Source organism: Centruroides sculpturatus, unplaced genomic scaffold, assembly GCF_000671375.1.
Source record: "Centruroides sculpturatus isolate CEXI.00-Female unplaced genomic scaffold, Cexi_2.0 scaffold175, whole genome shotgun sequence".
NCBI lineage: Eukaryota > Metazoa > Arthropoda > Arachnida > Scorpiones > Buthidae > Centruroides > Centruroides sculpturatus.
The window spans coordinates 716,878-737,321 of NW_019384486.1; the positions used below are offsets into that span (position 1 = coordinate 716,878).

Genomic DNA, 20,444 nt, shown 5'->3' on the forward strand with positions numbered 1-20,444 from the left:
CATTGAAAGAATACGAAACAGCAAAACTCGCATTAAATTTTTTCATTATTTATTGTAATTTATGCATTATCAAGAAATATTTAACCCCAATCACCACGGCTTAATGGCCCTACACTGTAAATAGTTTTTAGGAAGGAGGAGAGGTGTGGCCTAGATAATAAAGTCCAAAGTTAAACACCTTCTGGTATTTTTCTGTTAAAGTGTCCAATGGGTAGCAACAGGATGTAATCATTCAATCATGAAACAAACCAATGAGAACCAGTTTGAAAAAGGGGACACAATCCCTGTGGATTGAAGAGGGGAGATTGGCTAGGGAAGTTTTTAGGAACTTGGTGAAATATGCCAAATTTAGATTTTTATACCAAGATATTCTCAAATATGCATTTTAGACTTTATTACTAAAATATGCATTTTTAGGTTTTTATAACTCTGCCCCAGATACAATGAAATAATTGCAGATTTGGAACTTTCAATGCAAGATCATTGCACAAAAAAAATGTGAAAACCTAAAAATCTGGTTCCTAATAATAATATAGAACAGAAAAAATTTTCTATAGCAGTATATATTTTGAGTAATTGAAATCTGATGACACGTGGAAAACAACATATTTTGAGTTTGTGAATGAGAAAGATTTCAAAATTTTATGTAAGATATATTCTTGAACAATTTGAATTGTAGAGAATTTAGAAGAGATCTTCAAAAGCAGATTTCATCTGAAATTAAATGAATAATACAAAGTAATGCTAGACCAGATTATTGACCAGATTGCTATAATCATTATTGCCTTTAATAGAAGCTACTCATAACAACAAATAGATTGAGAGATTACTGAAATTTTTTCAATACATAAGAGAGAGATGGATAGATGATGTTGTGTTATAGCTTTTGAAATTATAATAGAAAAGAAATAAACTTGACTAAGTTAATGCATAATTAAATATTTTTGCAAAAGGAGATACTTGATATCAGTATTAAATAAGTTTAAATTATTATTAGGAGATAATCTTTTAGTATTATAATAATTTCTATTATTTTTTCATACATGTTCCAGAATTTAAATTAAAGCTTTTTGTTTATATACTCATAATGATTATGATGCATTATTTATTTTACTAAAATTATTTTTATCTTATGTGTTTCCTTGACTATTTGGAATTGTGTTATGATTTCAAGAATATATACCTTCTATATTGTTTCATTGTAGTATAAATGCTGTCAAGTTCTATTGGTTGCTATTATTATTATGTTGGGTTATTATTATTATTATTATAATACTATAGTTAAAATTATACACAGTTGATAGATTTGAACTTTTGGAAAATCATATCACTATTGTAACATCAAAACCAAGTTATTTGATAATTGCAAATGAATCTGATATTCCCAGCTTCCCTAAACCTATTACTTGCACGCAACGTGTATAAGATATATACAGCGGGTGACAAACGTTTTCGAACTATCTTGCAGTTCTTTTTCAGGTCAACTAGCTTAGGAATGCTTCCGAACAGAGCACGTGGAATTTGATGGGATTAAATGTCATTTCGACAAAGTTTGTCTCGCTTGACACGTGTGGTTGTGAGCTAGTTCGAAAACATTTGTCACTTGCTGTATATATCTTATATGTGTTGTGCATTGATAACAAGTTTAGGGAAGTCAGGATTTTATTCCTGTCCTGACATTAGAGTGAACTTTGTGAATCTGATATTTAAAAAAAATTCTTTGACACTTGTTTTAAAATTACATTTTGGTCAATAAACCTTATTCAAAAATGGAACCTGTTGTTTTTAATTTAATTGTGTGAAATTTTGTAATTAATTTTGAAATTTTCATGCTTCATGTTATGTCATCTATATTACATTTATATATCAAACTGGAAAAGGGTGCAGAAAATTTCAGGACCCAAAATTTTTCCCAAGAATACATACAATTCTCCAAAAATTTACAAAGTACAAAAAATGATAAATAATACCATTTAAATTAAAATTATCATTTTTTATTTTAATAATTTTGAGTGTAACAAGACAATTTCTGATTTTTTCCAGTTTATTAATATTATAAAGTTCAGCAAATTTATTAAGAGGTAAATTTAATAAATACTTTTGTACATGGACTATACAGAATTTGTTAATGAATAATAATTTAATTTAATAAAACATTTTATTTTGTGAAAGTATTAGCACTAAATTTTGGCTCTATAGAGAACTTATCACGCATAAGTAGGTAGACAGGTTTATTATGATGATGGTATGCATTTTGGACATGTCTGTTCCTCTTTGGCTGTATTTGCTACAATTTGGAGGGTTTACAGGTGTTTAAAAGTTAAATTCAATTTCGTTGATGATGCGTGGATGACACCATTTTTGGGATTTTTCACAGACATTATAATATGTTTTCTGTACAAATGGCAACCAGAAATTAAAATTGTTGCTTAATGAAACTAATTGTGAAGTAAATACTATGGTAAAGAATGTAATACAAAATTATAAACAATATTACAGTAACAAAAGTAAGAGCTGTTTTAAGAAAGGTTGCATACATTTTTGCAGGCAGTCAGCTTGTACAAGCAATGTATTTTTAGTTTTAATAATTTGGCAATTAAAAAAATATTTGCTAATTATAAAAAATAACTAAAAAGTTGGAGAAGAAATAGCATGTGTGTATAGTAAGTGAAATGCTGTTTTATTTTCTCAGAGTCATACTGTAAGGAACTTTAAGGTCAGTGAAATTGTACAAAGTTGACCAGGAAAAGGCTTGGAATTTAAAACAGAAGTTTGAGTAGGAACTCAGCTTTTATGAATTTAATATATAATACAACATGATAAATTTGCTAAATTATGTTTACAATAATAATAAATCTTGTTTGTTATAGAAGTATTGTAAACTTAAAAGATCTTATAAGGTGTCTGTCACAAATCCAAATAATATTTTGTGTGGATAAGTCTTGATATAAACCTTTATTAAACAAAGGGAGAAAGTGCACTTCTCAAGCATTTTCACGAAAAATTAACATTAAGAAATCCTCAATGACTTATGCAAGTTTTATGAGCTTTATCAAATGTTTTGTGGCTTGTTAGTATTGTTTCTCCTTCATGTTTACAAGGCTGTGGGACCAAATTGTGTTTTTAATACATATTTTTACTAGTAGATAATTAAAAAATACGTGGGCTTATATTTTATCTATTCATTTAATTTATGTAAAAATTTCACAATTATTTGGAGGGGAAAAAATTCCATCACCATGATTTGATCCCACAATCTTGCAAACATAAAGGAGAAACAATAACACCAAGCCACAGAATGTTTGATAAATGAAGCTCATAAAACTTGTCATTAAGGATTTCTTAATGTCAATTTTTCTTGAAAACACTTGAAGTGCACTTTCTCTCTTTGCTTAATAAAGGTTCATATTGAGACACATCCACACACACAATATTATTTGAATCTGTAACAGGTACCTCATAAGATCTTGTTAGATGGGAGTGAAACATGGAATGCATGGAAGATAGCCATACAGTTGCTGATTTTTGAAAGAAAACCAGAATAGATTATCAGATCCTGAAAAGGATATATTGTGGAGGCCAATGATTAGCCACAGTATTTTTATGAAAAACTAGACATTGTGAAAATTGAAATAGACTGAGCAGTTATAAGAATGATGAAAGAATGTTATAAGTTATAAGAATGGAGAAAGATGGCTCAGAAAAGTTGTAAATTTCAAACTAGAGGGAAATTATTTAATTGTCTTGAGAACTGGATGATGTATTGGAAAAAGTATAACTATTAAGTTTAGAAAAGAACTGGAGATAGATAGCTGGTGATGGGAACAAGTAGAGGCATAGATTATTGTCATTGTGTGACTCTTAAGCTTAAATGTGTAGTTGGTTATATTTCAAGGTCATTTGTTTATAAAGATATAATAATTAGAAAAATCATCTGCAAACTGGACTGTTCTGTAATATGAAACACACTACAAAAATTTCAATCCTTCCAGTAATATAATGTATTAACAAAATATGAATGTTTTCAACCTCCTAAGGTTGGCATTCATACCTTTGCACTCCTGATTGGTTTAGTCATATTTCTAGCTTATTTGAATTTATTGATTTAAATTTGAATGTTTTAGAATTTTTAAAAATCTGTTTGAATTTTAATAATATAAATTTGAATTCTGCAGATGTTCTGTTTGATACATTCCATTATAGAACTTGTATCTTTAAATCTGATGCAGACCTCAGGAGGAGATCAAAATCTGATATTGATGGAAGGACTTAGATTTCTCGTATATTTTGGTATAATAATTTACATATATTTTAGATAATAAACAAAAAATGTTTTATCTTCAAGAAATATATTGATTAATGATAAACAATATTAATCAGTAATCTGCAATGATATTTTTTTGCCCTGAAATATTTTTTACATAAAATAAGATACTATTTTATATTGTATTTTAACATAAAGGATATATTTTGTTTGATGGTAAAGAATAATTTGGTCATCTTTTTTTTTACAGCTTCCAAGGCTTCATAGAAAATGAGCTGTGCTGACTCAGAAGTGACATCCACTCTGAGCAGCCACAGAAATGATCATGAATCATCACATAATCAAGTTAATGCAGAAACTCGGGACTCTTCTGGACCTTGTATCGATTTTCAACCTGATGAAAGATGGCACATTGAAGAAGATGATGATGAATCTAAACCTCAACAGACAAAATTTCAAGAAAACTCAAAAATGGATAAAAATGAATCCACCAAAACTTGTAAATGTTTTTTAATAGAACCAAATTGTAAGTGCAAAATAAATGATTGTATCTCAGAAGATTTGAATAGCAAATGTGCCTTTGGAAATGGTAAAGTTCCTGTGTTGTTACAAGATGTCTCTGAAGAATCAATGAAGTTTAATGGAGATGTTGATAAACAATTTGAAACTAACATATCAACATCAGAAGGTAAAAAAATGTTATCTGATAACACACAACCATCAGTTATTACTGTTAATGTGAAATCTTCAGTTACTGTAGAAAATGAGAAAATGCCTTCTGAAATTGAAAAAACATCATGTCAAAATTCAATAACCATCTCTGAAATTAATGACACAAAATGTAAAACAGTTGAAAATGACTTAAAACTTAATAAAAAATCTAAATCCAGAGAAAAGCAGACATCTGACAATGCTGAAAAACAGTCTGAAATAATGAATGAGAAATCTACCAAAACTGATTCAAAATCTGAAGTTGAAAGTGAAAATGAAGAGTTTCCATCTCATAGCTTAGCTCCTTCAATATCTGACAATTCCAATCAAAGTGAAAATATTTCTGATTCTGGAAAAGACCCTTTGAATGAAGAATCATCTAGCAATCTTAGTGCAATTAATTCTCATGAAGAGTCAACTAATGTAATATCTGTTGAAAATGCATTGCCAAATGTTCTTTCTGAGGATTTCAAATCAGAGAAAAGGACATTTGACAGCAATAACAATAATAAGCATTTTAGAGAATCTGATAAATTAGAAAATGAAGTTTTAGATACAAATACTTCATGTGATAAAGAAAATGAATCACCTGAAATGGAGATAAGTGATGATTTAAAGAATGAAACTAAACTTCCAGATGGTTTTGACAAATATATAAAAGTAGGTAAGTATGTTCCTGTGAAAATACCTAAAAAAGATTTCTCACTGGGAGAAAATGAAGCTGTATTAGAGTGTCCTTCATTAGTTACCCCTCTTCTGTTATTAAAAGAACCTCCACAGTTTAATTTGCCTAAGGGAAAAAGCAATTCTTCACATACTTCTAAACAAATTTTTCATGCAAAAGATTATTTTAATTCAACCACAGGAAAACTGTTAATGAGCTTAGGTCTTAGTAGAGTTAAAGAATGGTATCATAAAGATATGATTAGATTAAAAGAAAGACAAATGAAAAGAGATGGTAAAAGTAAAATTTTGAAAGACAATCAAGAGAGACATGAGGAGGCTTATTTGGCTGCAAAACGAGCAAACCGACCTTTCAGTTTTCCCATGATGAGATGTGAACTTTGTCCATTCAATACAGATTCAGAAATTGTTTTGGAAGGTCATAATTTAATGCCACACATCACATCAAGAAGAGAATTCAGGTGCAGTTATTGTGCCTTTCTAACAAGAGATGCAAAATCCATTATGTTTCACTATGAAGCAATACATAATAAACAAGCTGTTTTAGAACCTCCTGCACAATTTTATGAATGTCCTTTTTGTTCATTTGAAAGTAATTTGAAGACTAAAGCAAATAGTCATGTAAACAGATGTCAAAAAAATTTCATATATATTCGAAATCAAGCTCCTGCAGATTTTGATTTTCCAGGTTTGACAGCAAAACTTGTCAATATGACAGATATAAAAAATTATGAATTACAACTTACAACATCTAAATCAAATACTTGGACAGATAAAGGTCAAAAGGGACTTTATTCTAGAAATCTTCAAGGTACTTCTGTTAAAGGATCTAGACAGCTAATGCCAGCAAATAACATGTCATCAGGTATTCCATTATATCAACAATTAGCCTCATCTACTTTGTCTGACACTGCAAATTCAAATGCTGCAATACATAAACAAAATCAACAAATTGTTCCAGGTATACATCTTCCATCTGGTCTAGTTATAACTAGACCCAAAACACCCTCCAGCAATCGTCTTGGTCGTCCTCCTCAAAGCTCCATTTCTGTTTCTGTTCCTTCTCGTCAAATTTATCAGGTTGTCAATGCATCTGGTCAAGTAGTACCATATTTGGATAAAAAATCTTTAAATTCTCAATTACCTGGTTGGTTAACGTCAGTTGATACAACTGTAACGCCTACAAATTCTGGACCACAACCTGTTGCATTATTCCATAATATTGCATCAGGAGGAACAGAAAATTCCAGTATTCCAGCTGGTCCTAAAGCAGTTGTTTCTGTCCATCAGATTTCACCTGGTGGTTCTCAACTTCCAAGATTGCAAGGTCCATATCCACCTCAAGGGGCGAAAGCTAATACACCTCTGAGTAACATTTTAGCAGGGAGTAGATTTGTCATCTGTGAAATCTGTGATGGTTATATAAAAGATCTAGATCAGCTTCGGATTCACATGCAGCTCATTCACAAAGTAAAAATTCATCCCAAAATGCTAGCTAGTCGACCACCTTTAAATTGTCAAAAATGTCAATGGAGATTTTTTACAGATCAAGGGTTAGAGAGACATCTTTTAGGAGCTCATGGATTGGTTACTTCAAACATGCAAGATATGGCCAACAAAAGCCAGGATAGTGGAAGATGTACAATTTGTGGTGGTGTATATGCTTGTAAACTGGTAGCTCATATGAGTCAGGTTCATAAAGTCATATTAAAACCAGCACACCTTTCATATAAATGTACTGTGTGTACTGCAACTTTCAATCTATACAAATTATTTGAGAATCATGTGTACACTGCTCACAGTGGTGCCATGAAAAGATCAATGGATGACTCTTCTCGGCGACCACAAAAGAAACCTGCAGTTTCACAAGTTGCTCGCAAAGGTATGTCTCAGGTAACAAAGGTAGCATCAACAGAACCTTCCTCAGATGAAGATGCATCAAGTGAAGAACAAACAAAACAGTGTACTGAATGTGGTATTGAAACAGGGAATCTGTTATCTCATTTAAGTGAAAAACATATTAAAAAGTGCTTTGTAAAACTTTGTAGGATTGAAAAGTGTGAAAAGTGTCTTTGTTCATTTGATGGATTAGTTGTGCTCCATACCTCAGATTTTGGATTGGATGAAGATGATGATGATCTAGATGAGGACTAAATCAACTTTAAAAATAGTAAAAGTTAAAAATATATATATATATATATAAATATATATAATACTTTTAAACATGCAAGAATTTTGTGTGCATGATTAATGTGTAAGGATTAAAAACATTGATAATTCGTAATGTTGCTATGCACTTTTAAATTTTGTTTGTATAGCAACATTATCATATGATTCAGTCCCATTTGTGTGTAGAAATACTTGCTGTTTGGCCAATGGTAAAAAGACACATTTTGCAGAGATGTTCATGGAAGATATCATGCTAAGAACAAGTAGAATTTTATATGGTAAATTTGAATACTGCAGTAGTTTCCATGTACATTCGTTATATTATAATGGGAATATAATTTGTTTTTTTGAGAGGTATAATAGTTTTATCAACACTAGTATTAAAGCAACAACTGGGTTATATTATTGTAATGAGATATTGGCCGTTGATTTCATAAATTTATGAAATTGTAAGAAGTATTAGTAAACATAAGAAAGAATATTGATATTGATATTTAATGCTTCAATGTGATTTCTATAATTGCTATTAATTTCACAATTGGAAAAGAATTGTTGTGTTAATATTGAATTTTTTTTATTATTTAGTTTTATAGATGGAAAGCATTGCTTGATATGAATTCAAATATTTCAAGTTTATGTTAGGCAGTTTCTGAATGGTAAAGTTGCCGTATCCTTTGTATGTCCAACATATTTAAAACCAAATGAAAGTCATTTAAAAAAACACTGTAGATGCCTGTGTATTTCCATCAAAATGTAAATTTGGTGTATATGGAACTTTCAGCTGGTAATCTTAATAATACTGATGGTAATTGAAATTAGACAGTTCATTGGTGTAAATATGTTCCCTGGAATTTACATGTTGGAATCTTTTTCAGCAATGTGACATACCATTAAAATTCTAATTTCATTATTTGATTTTGTGTTATTAATTTAATTTAAAAAAGTAACAAATAAACATTTACATGTAAATTTATAAGGAGAATCTTCATTGAAAGAATGATTTGAAAATTTGGAAACTTAAATGCATTATCAAGGAGTAAGAACTAATTTATGGTTCTGGTTACAATTATCTGTATTCATATATGGTTATTTTTAATTCTTTTGCTAAGCTTCTTAATGATAACCAAAAAATATAAGCTAGTAATTTACAAGAATTTTCTAATTTACATGCTAATTCAAGATATATGTATAATAGTGGACCAAATGTCCAACAAGCTTGGAACCAGAAGAGGTTCAGCTTCCTGGACACAAGCGAATATAATTTGCATACCATATATACCATATGCTACACACACACTTGAACCAGCATCATTCAACATGTACTGCATGGAAAACAGCATGCCAGCAGTATATATGTATAAACAGTAGAAACTCAATTATCCGAAACAGTTAAAAAAAACTAGAACATGTAACATTGTACTTAGCACAGAATATGAGACCAAAATATTCAGGTAATTGGAAATTACTATCACTTGTCAATTGTAGCACTACAAAACTAGATCATAAACATAACATTGAATTATATTTTAAATAAATTAATTTATTTTCGAATACAGTAATTACATTACTTATCATTTGTGAAACAATTCTCAGAGCTTAATGTAGTCAAAACAAAGTTTATCAATTATCCAAATGACCTCTGGTCCAGGTTCAGATAATCCAGTTTTCACTATACATGCATAAAGGAGGAGGCAGCATTGGAATCAAAACTATTAATGCATACATAAAAATGGTAATAAAGAAATATATGAGACAATTTGCTGTGAAATAAGTATGTGTTTTAAAGGAACTGTGGCAATATGGTTAGTATGGAAGCATACAGGTATCACATTGTATCCTCTGACAGATCCCTCAGATTTGTAGATGGCAGAAACGTGTTTAATCTGGTCTCGATGCTGACAGGCAATAAGTATGCAAGACAAGGAAGTGTGGCAGTGCAACCAAAACATTCTGGAAAAGCTACAGCCAAGCCTTATGTTCCTGGAAAATAGGAAAGGATTTTGCAACCATGTCATGAAGAGCAACAAGGGTGCAGGGTTTCCAGAATGTTCTGCTTTGCTGTCGGTTTTTCTCACACCACCACTATGAATGACTGACTCATGCAAGATATCTCCAGACCAACAGTGGAGACTGTCAGCCTGAAAATGCAACATTTCTCAAACTTTGCTGTATTTAATATCTGAATTATACAGGTATGCCTATATTTGAAAATATCTTAACAAATAGGTACAATGAAAATTCTGAATAGTTAACCTGAACAAGTTTTTTATAATATACTGGGCTAGTGATTTCAAGGCATTTTGGTAACATTACACGACATGCATTCAGATTAAATTTTAATCATAGATACCTGTTTGAGAACTGCATGTCAAGATTTACATTAACGGCAATTTTATTTGGGTGCTTAAATTTTTTTGTCAATGAGTGTATGTAAAAAGAAAATAGTTTTATTGGAATAAGTTTTTACGAATATAAAATACTGACAACAATGTATAAAGTTACGATACATGTAGCAGGTATTTAAATTGGAAACCATTGAATATTAAGATAAGCTTTGTTAGAAAATGTCTTTTGTTACAGAATGATTCATTGTCGGAGCGAGGCGAAGCCGAGTGACGACTAACACTTGACTTCATACATTCCTTGTCAACATTATAACTCTAGGATGAGTTGTCCGATCTTGATGAAATTTTTTAGGACGACTCATCATCACTCAAGGATGAACTGATTAAAATTTCAACTCTCAAAAATGATCCATTTTTGTATAACTGGAGATAGGGGTCAAAGCGAAGGTCGCGTTTTTCTTCAGTATCAGAAGTCAAAATGAGCTGACAGGCTGCTGTTAAGATATTGAATGTGCACGGATCCCCGAAAGGACAAAAAAAAATATGGGAAAATACAGGATTTATTCGTGGACAAAAGAAAATTACATAAGCTCCCACTGAGTTTTGTGGGGTAATAGTGAAATTAAGTAAACCGAATCCCTACTCGACCTCACACGTGTACCACGAGAAACAAAAGCCTTATGCACGTGGTGTTACACATCGAAGGCAGGTTCGCGACAATAGAGCACAACTACCAACTTAATTACTAAGGTTATAACTCTCTTACAAGCTAAGATTAAATTATGGAAAGATGATAGTATAGCACAGGTAAGAAAACGTATAGAAAGGTTAGAGAAAAGGGTACCCGAAATAATTGGATGTGATATCTTCCTGTTGGAGAGAGAAACTGTATTTCAGTCCGACGATGCAAACAATTCTTGATCGGAATCTTCTCTGTTCTTCCCTCGATGGATCACTCAGCCGCTGTCCTCCTCTACTTCGAGAATGAATCTTGTCCGCTCGCTTCCTCGTCTACTTCGAGAATGAGTCTCCCCCGTTTACCTCGGGGCTTACACTCCCTTCCTGGCCTCGTTCTCGTAACGGTGTTGCCCCCCTCCAACGAACAGGAAGTGAAGGATGGAAAAATCCAGAAAAGAGAAAACAAAGAACACAAAGAAGAATCTTAAAAACACTAGAGTTACGGCTAGCGCGTATACTATAATATGGCGTTTCGCCAAAGTTCTACATGATAGCGTTTATTTATCCAAAGACGAACTTTGATCATTTACAAACGGCAATAGAGCTATATCCAACAAACAAACAAGTTAAAGCAACGAAGACTACTTGCAGTTAACTGGGTGCCCCGTTGCTTATATAGCATCTGAAAACACTACAGATATTGCGTTGCCTTCGTCCAAAGATGACTCAGCTCTCGGTCTCTCCAAGTATTTGAATCTCAGTTAATGCCAGAAGCATGCCGAGAGTCAGCTTACGGGTGCAAGGAGGTCTCGTCAATGGTTCACTAGGAACTATACGCTACATTATATATGCTAACGCTCGCCCTCCAGCTCTTCCTCTGTTTACTTTAGTGGAATTCGATAGCTATTAGGAACCTTTCATCTATGATAATCTGTTTCTAATAATCCCCATAACACGCTCTTCGAACGACGGCAGTATATTGTGATCGTAGACTCCCCTTACCTTAGCATACTCGATGACTATACATAAATCACAGGGGTTAACTCTTCCAAAAATCAAAATAGATATAGGTAAAAAAGAGATAGCTATCGGTCTTACTTATGTTCCATTCAGCCGAGTAAAAAAAATAACTGACATAGTGTTTTTAAACAGTTACAGATTGAATCGTAGCGATCTTTATTGTAAGTCCAAGGCCCGTAGTGATAGAATATCATGATACGTTGGAATAGCAATTAATGGCTTATTCTGACCTTATATTTGTACCTTTAAATGATACAATAGAAATCAAATATATTGTTGAGAACCGAATGATTCTTTCTTTTTTCCCTCATAATCTAGAAAATGTTGATACAGCGTTACAGAACTAGTTATATAGATTTTATTGTGACATAGCCAGTATTAAATTACTAGGATGATGTGTATAGAAAACAAAAAACTATGGAATTGGAAGTTATAATTTATAGAAATATTAATGCACAGATTACTCAGATTTATCAGCTTGCTGTTGAAATTTTTCCTTCAGATTTAAAGGGGGAAAATTTTTTTCATTTTTGATTAGTTCACTATTTATAAAACTATTTTCTCTTAACATAAAATTACTGTATTGAGAGATATTTTTATAATTACATGAAATTACACAATGTTTAATTTGTAAAAAGTGATCATTCAGGTCTCATAGTTTCTTATATCTTTGAATTTCTATTCTATTTTGAATATCAGTATATCAACAAATTCTGCATATTTTTGAATGCAGTATTGAATGATCATTGAATTTTTACAACAATAATTTTTATGAAATTGCCGACATTGGAATGTTAGTAGTTATACATTATATAAAAAATAACAAATTGTTAGTAGAAAAAGAAGTAATTGGGAATCCAAGTGTTTTCTACTTAGATGCATTAGTAATTCCAATTCACGAGAAATTTTTAAAACTTATTTATTGCATACAGGAATGAAATAGGAACTATGTTTTAACAACTTTTGCTAGTTTCTAAAACTATTACATCTATAAGAAATTGTGTACAATGATGTTTATATCTGCAAAATAACAAAAAAGAATAAATTGAAAGATGAAGTGTCGGGACCGATCCAAGTTATGATGCCCGAGGTAAGCCTAAGGAGCCAATGTACAGTACAATACAAACATGACGTCTCTTTAATATCCCTTCCAATTGTACACTTGACAGTTGTCATAGTCGACAGCTGAACATAAAATGAATAGGCTACCTAAAGAAATGGTAAACAATATTTATTTCTAATGTGCTGAGTAAATTAAGATTACCTAAACTGATAATTTTGAATATTGCTAACAGAAGTTGGCAATAAAATTCAAGTAACACCTTTTTACAAAACCCATGGAGTGAATCATTTTTTATCAATAATTTTCTATCTGCATGGCTTTCTGAAGATGGATCCAATCAATTTAAAAGTACTTTGGAGGAAAGTGAATTATTTTTGAGATTCCAATAAAATTCATTTCTTGTGAAGTCGGCACCCACAACTAAAAACGTCATTTCGATCAATACGCAAGTAAATTTATTGCATATTAATCTGAATGTATGTAAGATCTATTATGTTTGCAAAAAGCGCAGGATGGGATCTGTTGATCTGAAAAATATAGTTCTCAGCAATGAAAAAAATTAGTGTTTTATTACTTGTAATGTTTGCAATGTACAGTACTTCCAGATAATCGTATTACATAATTGAATTTTTGTTATGCAATGAACTGTTATATACTGTGTATGACCATTCTCAAGTATAGAAAATTGATTATCCTAATTAATTTTCTCAATGTGTAAAGTCTGAATGATAGAAGTGCATTTAGATAGTCCTTATACGGCACTTCCGAAATCTCTACAACACTCGTCTTAACAGTTTTAATTAATAGTTGTCGTAGTCGGATAAAACTATTACGTCACGTATTCTGGGTTCTAGATTAGGTTCAAACCATTTCACATTTTAGGTAGCGTGTTAATAGACCGCCGAAATGAAGTCGCGCCGTTATGACTATGGCGTTTAATTATTTAGACCACTTAACTATGCCGGCTTCGAGTAAATTCACTTGACTGTTCGTGGAGTACTTAATGTTATATAGTTTTAGGGGGTGTGAGGGCTCGTACCCAGCCGGGCGCTGAAGTGCGAGTGATAGCGAATACCGAAGCGCACGTCTACATGCTTCGCATGTACAATAGGCGGCTATTGATACCAAATAGCTTATACGTGTTAAAAACTGACCGGCGGAGACGAATATCACGCGAAGGGTCAACAATTCTGGGGTATGAAATTTCTCAATCGGAGCTTGAATCGTACCGGTTGCTTGAAAAAATACCTACGAAGGAAGTTGAATTTACGAAAGAGTCAGCCGAATCCTGTTCTTTGCCGATGAAAATGAAGAAATTAGAAATATGTCAACGGTGAGTGAAATTTTTTTATTTGAATGCCGGTATAGTTATTAGCAGCGCCGGTCGCCATCTTGTTTGTGGACAAACAAAATAGCGACCGGAAGTGCCACCATAGGAACTATCTAAATGCACTTTTAAAGAATGTTTCATACTCTACCAATAGGTTATTACATATTTTCTCTTTACTTGCTTGGTTCTTATTGAGATTTGAGTCAAATAATTGATTTTAACGGTGTGAGGGATGCGCGAATGCCGGAGACAAAGAAACACAACTTTTATGATATGAAATTCTTTAATTCGCGCACAGAATACCGGAAATGTGATTCGGATGCCAGCTACAATCTCTACCCTTGAACATTTTCTTAATTTCAGTAACAAAATCTTTATGGACCAGTTATATAACGCGACAATTTCATAGTTTAATTAATGATTATTCTACTTATAGAATATACAATTATACCTTATAACTAAGCTTACGGCTAATTATTATCTTCTAAAGATGAAAATTAGGTCTAAGATAAGATAGGAATCGAAATATAAAGATGAGAGAAAAAGGAAGTCGGGTACCCAATGATTTCGGTGTGCTTCACGGGGAATTGTAGTAAGTGGGGGATGAGCCTCTTGATTCACGGCGAAAGATAATTTCTTTCCTGTGGAAATTTTCTTGGTCTTCACTATACACTTTAAAACGCACGAAAACCCCCTTCTCAGTTTTCGTTGGCCTCCGTATTCTTTTCTCCTCGAAAAGCCCGTTTGGTCTCCACTCGGTTCAACAACCCCAGAGCCTTCTTCACATGTCCTTTCCTGTCCTATACTACACCCCAGAATGAACTCCTGGACCCCGTTATACCCTGGGGGTTACACACCTTCCCCTTTTGTTACTCAGGGGTCACCTGCTGTTACACCGTTAAACAAAAGTAGGGAGAAACTTCCAGAAAGAAAGACAATAGAAATGAAGACAAAGGGAAATATATTCAATAAAAATATAAAATCTAACTATACAATTTGGCATGTAGCCACAACGGATACAACAATAGCATTTATCTTTTTGCTAATTTATCGTCAAATATTCTCACCATGGTCGTAAACACCCATCTCTTCCTTGTGCAACCTGGTCTACAAGTTCTCCAAAAGTATATTATTGTTTTTTCATCATTCAACAACATTACCTGGACAGGACGTAATTGAACCTCAAGTCAAGTTTTTATGAGCTGTATGCTAAGCTTTCCAGAATCGACGAAGAGTTACTAATCTCTGTGAGGTGAACCGATTGGGTGGAAAGTGTCACTACAGTCGAGCAGTCAAAACAGTCGTGTGGGCGTGGAAAGACTCACCGAGACAAGTTTACCACTTGAAACCGTTTAATAGATATATAAATTTTCTTACAATATCTTATAACGAGGCGTAATGCCTATTCAAAGGTGGGAAACGAATCCTTTCAAAAGATAAAAGTCCAAATGTCCAGATAGTCGTTTAGGTTCGTCCAACGTACGTGAAGCGGAGAGCGATGGCCCCGGGGCGCACAGCACAACTCTCATCGATGATCTCCAATGACTCGGAGCACCTGGGCGGATCTTGAAGGGACGGGCTAGCCAAAACGAATCCTGGGACGTCGAACTAGCCTTTGCTGTAGAATGACAGGAGCACAAAATTCCAGGAGAGGAGCGCTATGAACCAAGAACTTCCCGACCTTGAAACGCACAGTTTATAATTTTTTCCCATAAAGCCGCCTTTTCATTGGTCCCGACTCGTCACCTGGTGACAATTCGAAACCGATTGGAGAGTGCGGGAAAGGTCAGTTTCGTGACTAAATATGACTCCTCTCCAGCCATGTTTCCCTCGACTTTAGTCTTTTCTATTGTTTACATAAAAAAACTTCCATTGTTTAATCGTGATCTTTAATTTCTCCTTTTCGAGTTGGAAAGGAGTTTTTTTTTTTATTTCTTGATTGATAATCTCCATTCGGATCTCTACATTGACCTTCTTCCGGGACATCTCACATCTCTAACACCATTGATTTCCAAGATCTGGATCTCGGAAAGCAAGTGTTAGAGATTAGAACTCAGATGTTCGACCTTACACGGGAAAGGTATTCTGGTTAAACATCTGTCAATCAAAAAATGGCCTGGAATAATTACTTGTTTGCTCAGAAATGTATCCCGAAGATCTAAGTTAATAACACCCATTTCTCTGAGAATTGTAATTCTTGAAAAGTTAACACGACACGTTCTCATACCATCTTTAATTTATCCTTGAGAAGAAACCGTCTTCTCCCACCATGGTGTTCGATCTACAATAAATTTCCACACGATCATTGAACTGAGCTACCTTTTACATTTATGGAAGGCACGCGTTTCAGATGTATCGCTCTAGCAACTACAAAGTTAAACGTAAGGGTGCGACTATGCAGACACGAGCGAGCGAGAGCATATGGAGTGAAGAGGCGGGACTTGATAAATATCAAACCCTGTCAGATATGTGCGAGAACCAGAAATTCGCTCACGCCAGAAAGGTTTCTTGCTACTTGTGCATGTTTTCCTTTGCGAGAACTATATCGCTCGCTACTAAATTCTCATCTGCATAGTCACACCCTAAGGCCCTGTACACACTAGGCGTTTTCAACGCGCGTTTAACGCCGAGCTAACGCGCGTTAGCTCGGCGTTTAGCACTGGCTCAGTTTGGAAATGGACGAGAAAGTAATTGATTGTGTGTGCTCCTCCATCGTCGCTATAAGGCAGCACATATATCTCAAAGCGCCCGTAAAGTGCCCGCAAAACGCGCGTTTTAACAAAAATCTATAAACGCGCGTTTGGCGTTTGAGTGTGTACGGCTACATAGAACTCTTGGTTCTTTAAAACGCGCGTTGAAAAACGCCTAGTGTGTACAGGGCCTAAGTCTTTTTATATTTCATTCCTTTTCTAGGGTCAGCGCGTTCACCAGAACTAGGATCCACGATCCACGCAAAGCTCGTAAATTTCGCGGAACCCTATGCATAATATCATACGTGAATAGTAAATTCATTACTAGAATATGAAGTTAAAATCTAAACAGAAAAATATGTAGTTTACCCTAACCGCACGTTTAGACACACCCAGTAATGTAGTGGAATGGCAACTAATTTGGTAACTTTCCATATGCGGACAGTGAAATTTAATCGAGTATTTTAATTAGTGAAACGATTTTGTTTAGTAAATCCACTCAATTCTATATTTCGGCAATCCCTTCTACTGTCACTGACTAAACACGTTCGAATCAGGATTATTAGAGAGGTTGCGGCCGACGTTTTCAACGCGAAAACGTGTACGTCGGACGTTCAGCGCCGCTTTCCTGAAGGCCTAGAAGTTTGGCAATGGTGTTTGGAATGTCGAGCGTGATTCCACTGACTATTCAAACACCATTGTCAAACTTCTAGGTTTATAGGAAAGCGGCGCTGAACGTCCGACGTACACGTTTTCGCATTGAAAACGTCGGCCGCAACCTCTCTATTTTTACTCAAGTTTATCAGTTTAATATTTCCTACAGTATTATTTGGTCGGTAGCGGGTCCAGAAGTACCCAAAGGGAAATTTAAGAACATTTGAGTACTTAATAAATACCTTTTTAATAACAGGTAGCCTGCAGCACGATTGTGTTGCGGACGGTTCGACAAACCATATTTTCCACCGTAAGTGTTTTTAAAGACAACGTTTTGAAGTTCGAACAAACGAATTTTATTTTATTTTTTCTTGTTTTTTTGGTCGATGGAGCCCTCGCCTTGTATCTGCCACTGTATTTGTGCGCACGCGGGGCGGTCAAGAGGGGGAGAGCTGGGGATTTTCCTCGGGCCCGGAGAAGATTAGGCCTGTATTACTTTCTATCTTGATAAATTACTACAATGTTATTTTTCTTAAAAAAAAAAAGATCTTTAAGACTTCTTTTTATTAATAACAAAATAATTTACATATTTTATGTCAGAAAAAACTGAAGGGGCCTGCTATATCCGTCCCTATGCAAGCTCTTAAAGGCCCTAGTCGCACGAAAAATCTACCTCTGTCATAATACATTCGAGCATGCAGTTCAAGTTTACTAATACAGTTTGAACTGCATGATCAGCTGTATTAATTCGGTCACTTTTTACGCACCAAACAGTACGGACTATGGTAGCATTTATTACTAGTAAGTGGATACTGTAGTCCGTGCAGCGAGAGTAGACTAGTCAGAGCTGGAAGAATGGCGGACTGGCTAGGGCAGTGTGTCAGATTGCCCGATGAGAAGTGGACCCCTTTAACATTAGACAATATGTTAATGAATTTTTTTTTAGAGGTGGGAAAATCCAGTTACGGTTCTGGAAGTGGAACTGATCCAGATGCGAAACTATTTCGACGGGACAGTTTCTGGGAACTTAGTCTGTTTTAATTGTACTAGACCAGTGGGATTCAATCTATGGGTCAGTATTTTCCAAGGTAATTTTCCGTGACCACAAATGGAGTCGCGGAAAATTACCTTGGGGTCGCACTGTTAAAATGTTTGAATACCATTGTACTAGACCAGGGGTCGGCAACCTTTTGAGTCGGAAGAGCCAAAATTACAATTTACAAAATTTCAAAGTTTTTGAAGAGCCACAAAATTTTTTCTGCCAACAATAAATAGTACTCGCATAAATAAAGTTTTTTGATAAAAAAAAACTAATCTATTTATTCATAAGAAAAAATATCTATTTATTCATATATAAGTAGTGTTTTTCACAACAAATTAGATAATAGAAACATCCGACGACGGCGTCATTCGAGAGCTTCCGACGGACTGACGACGCGTGTCACGGGGAGGGGTGCAGTAAAAAGCGAGTATAAGTGGCTGAGAGATAGAATCAGTGCCTAATCCTCGTTAATCGATTCAGAACGATTTTTAAATGTTTTTTTTTTGATAAAATAAAAAATATTTGCATATAGAAGTAAAGAGCCGCAGGTTGCCGACCCTGTACTAGACGGTTCCACAGAATCGTTCTGTCGAATTGCTGTTGGATTGGACAGTCTTTCATGACTGTCCAGTTAAGAACAGAGAGAAAGAGAGAGAAATATATAATAAAATATTTCTCTCTCTTTCTGTTCTTATCTTTTTGGTCAGTCTTCATTAAATTTTTTTCTCTTATTCTCTGGGACTCTGAGGAAAACGTATACTATCGTTAAATCTGGAAATCCCTCACCTCCCCCTGATTAACTCCTAAACATTTTGCCCGATCTGTATCAAATTTTTATACTTATTCCCTGGGACTCCGAGGAAAATATAGACTTTCACTCTTCTGTTCAATCTAGACTTCCACAAATCTGAATTCCCCACTCTTCTCCTGATTTGATCTTGATACTTCGTGATAAGCAACAACGGTAGGCTAAAATAACCAACTTGTTAGTTTTATTTTAATGTTTATACTTTTTGCCGAGCAATGCCGTCCATATCAGCTAGTTTGTTTACTAATAAAAACGGTACTTATGGGTTAAGAGGACGCCAGTTGGAAATAGCGATCAAAGTCGCGATTTTGAATGTAAATAACAATAGACTAGTAAATTTAAATCTAAAAAGAAGAAAATTTACTGATACAGGCCCATTATGGGTTCGGCCAGGCCCACAATGGAGCGACCGGGCGGTGTGGGATGGGGCCCAACATATCCGAACAGACCTCCCCTGAAAATTCCTGGGGATTTCTCAACCCGCCCAGATTCAATCCCGGATCCCTTAGAGCCACCTTAACTGCTTGGCCATCCAGTCATTCCAAGTCAACTGCAGTGTATATGGAATTGCTTTTGCTGTCTCCTTAGCATTTGAAGTCAAACCCAATACAATTTGACACAATCATGGATAAATGCATTCTCATTTCTTGAAAATAATTAGTCTAAATTAGAGAATTTTCCATAGATATCATTGGAAAAATTAAATCCTTGCCACTTGCTCCGATTAATAATTTGAAAATAATTCTTTAAATATATATCTTTCCATTTATATTCTACTGGAATCTATTTTAAAAAACGTTCCAAAACGCTTGTATCGTTAATTCAAGTTCGGAGTTCGATTTTTTTCTGTTTTTCTTGAGAAAGGTCATTGAATATGACCGAAAACGTTAGAATTTAATAAATACGGCTGCATATTTAAAGGTTTTCCTGAGCGTGTTTTACTTTCCATTTATTTCTTTACAATGGAGAATCCCTATGTGATATTT

General features: G+C 34.0%; 1 protein-coding gene and 1 long non-coding RNA gene across 6 annotated transcripts in view; both read left to right on the top strand.

Annotated features, from left to right (window-relative positions):
- Positions 1–8,738, top strand: part of LOC111621610 (MOG interacting and ectopic P-granules protein 1-like) — a 58,913-nt gene extending 50,175 nt beyond the window's left edge. For 3 of the 5 annotated variants that reach the window (XM_023363799.1, XM_023363802.1, XM_023363798.1), the window contains one exon: positions 4,515–8,738. In XM_023363799.1, the coding sequence (XP_023219567.1) occupies positions 4,535–7,813 (3,279 nt within the window). In that variant the 5' untranslated portion in view covers positions 4,515–4,534 and the 3' untranslated portion in view covers positions 7,814–8,738. Of the gene's footprint in view, positions 1–4,175; positions 4,291–4,514 lie in introns of all 5 variants that reach the window. The other 2 variants (XM_023363800.1, XM_023363801.1) reach the window with 1 other exon arrangement.
- A 5,045-nt stretch (positions 8,739–13,783) lies between these two features.
- LOC111621612 overlaps positions 13,784–20,444 on the top strand; it is a 52,086-nt gene continuing 45,425 nt past the window's right edge. The window contains exon 1 of the long non-coding RNA XR_002756103.1: positions 13,784–14,267. This is a non-coding gene — a long non-coding RNA (uncharacterized LOC111621612). The remainder of the gene's footprint in view (positions 14,268–20,444) is intronic.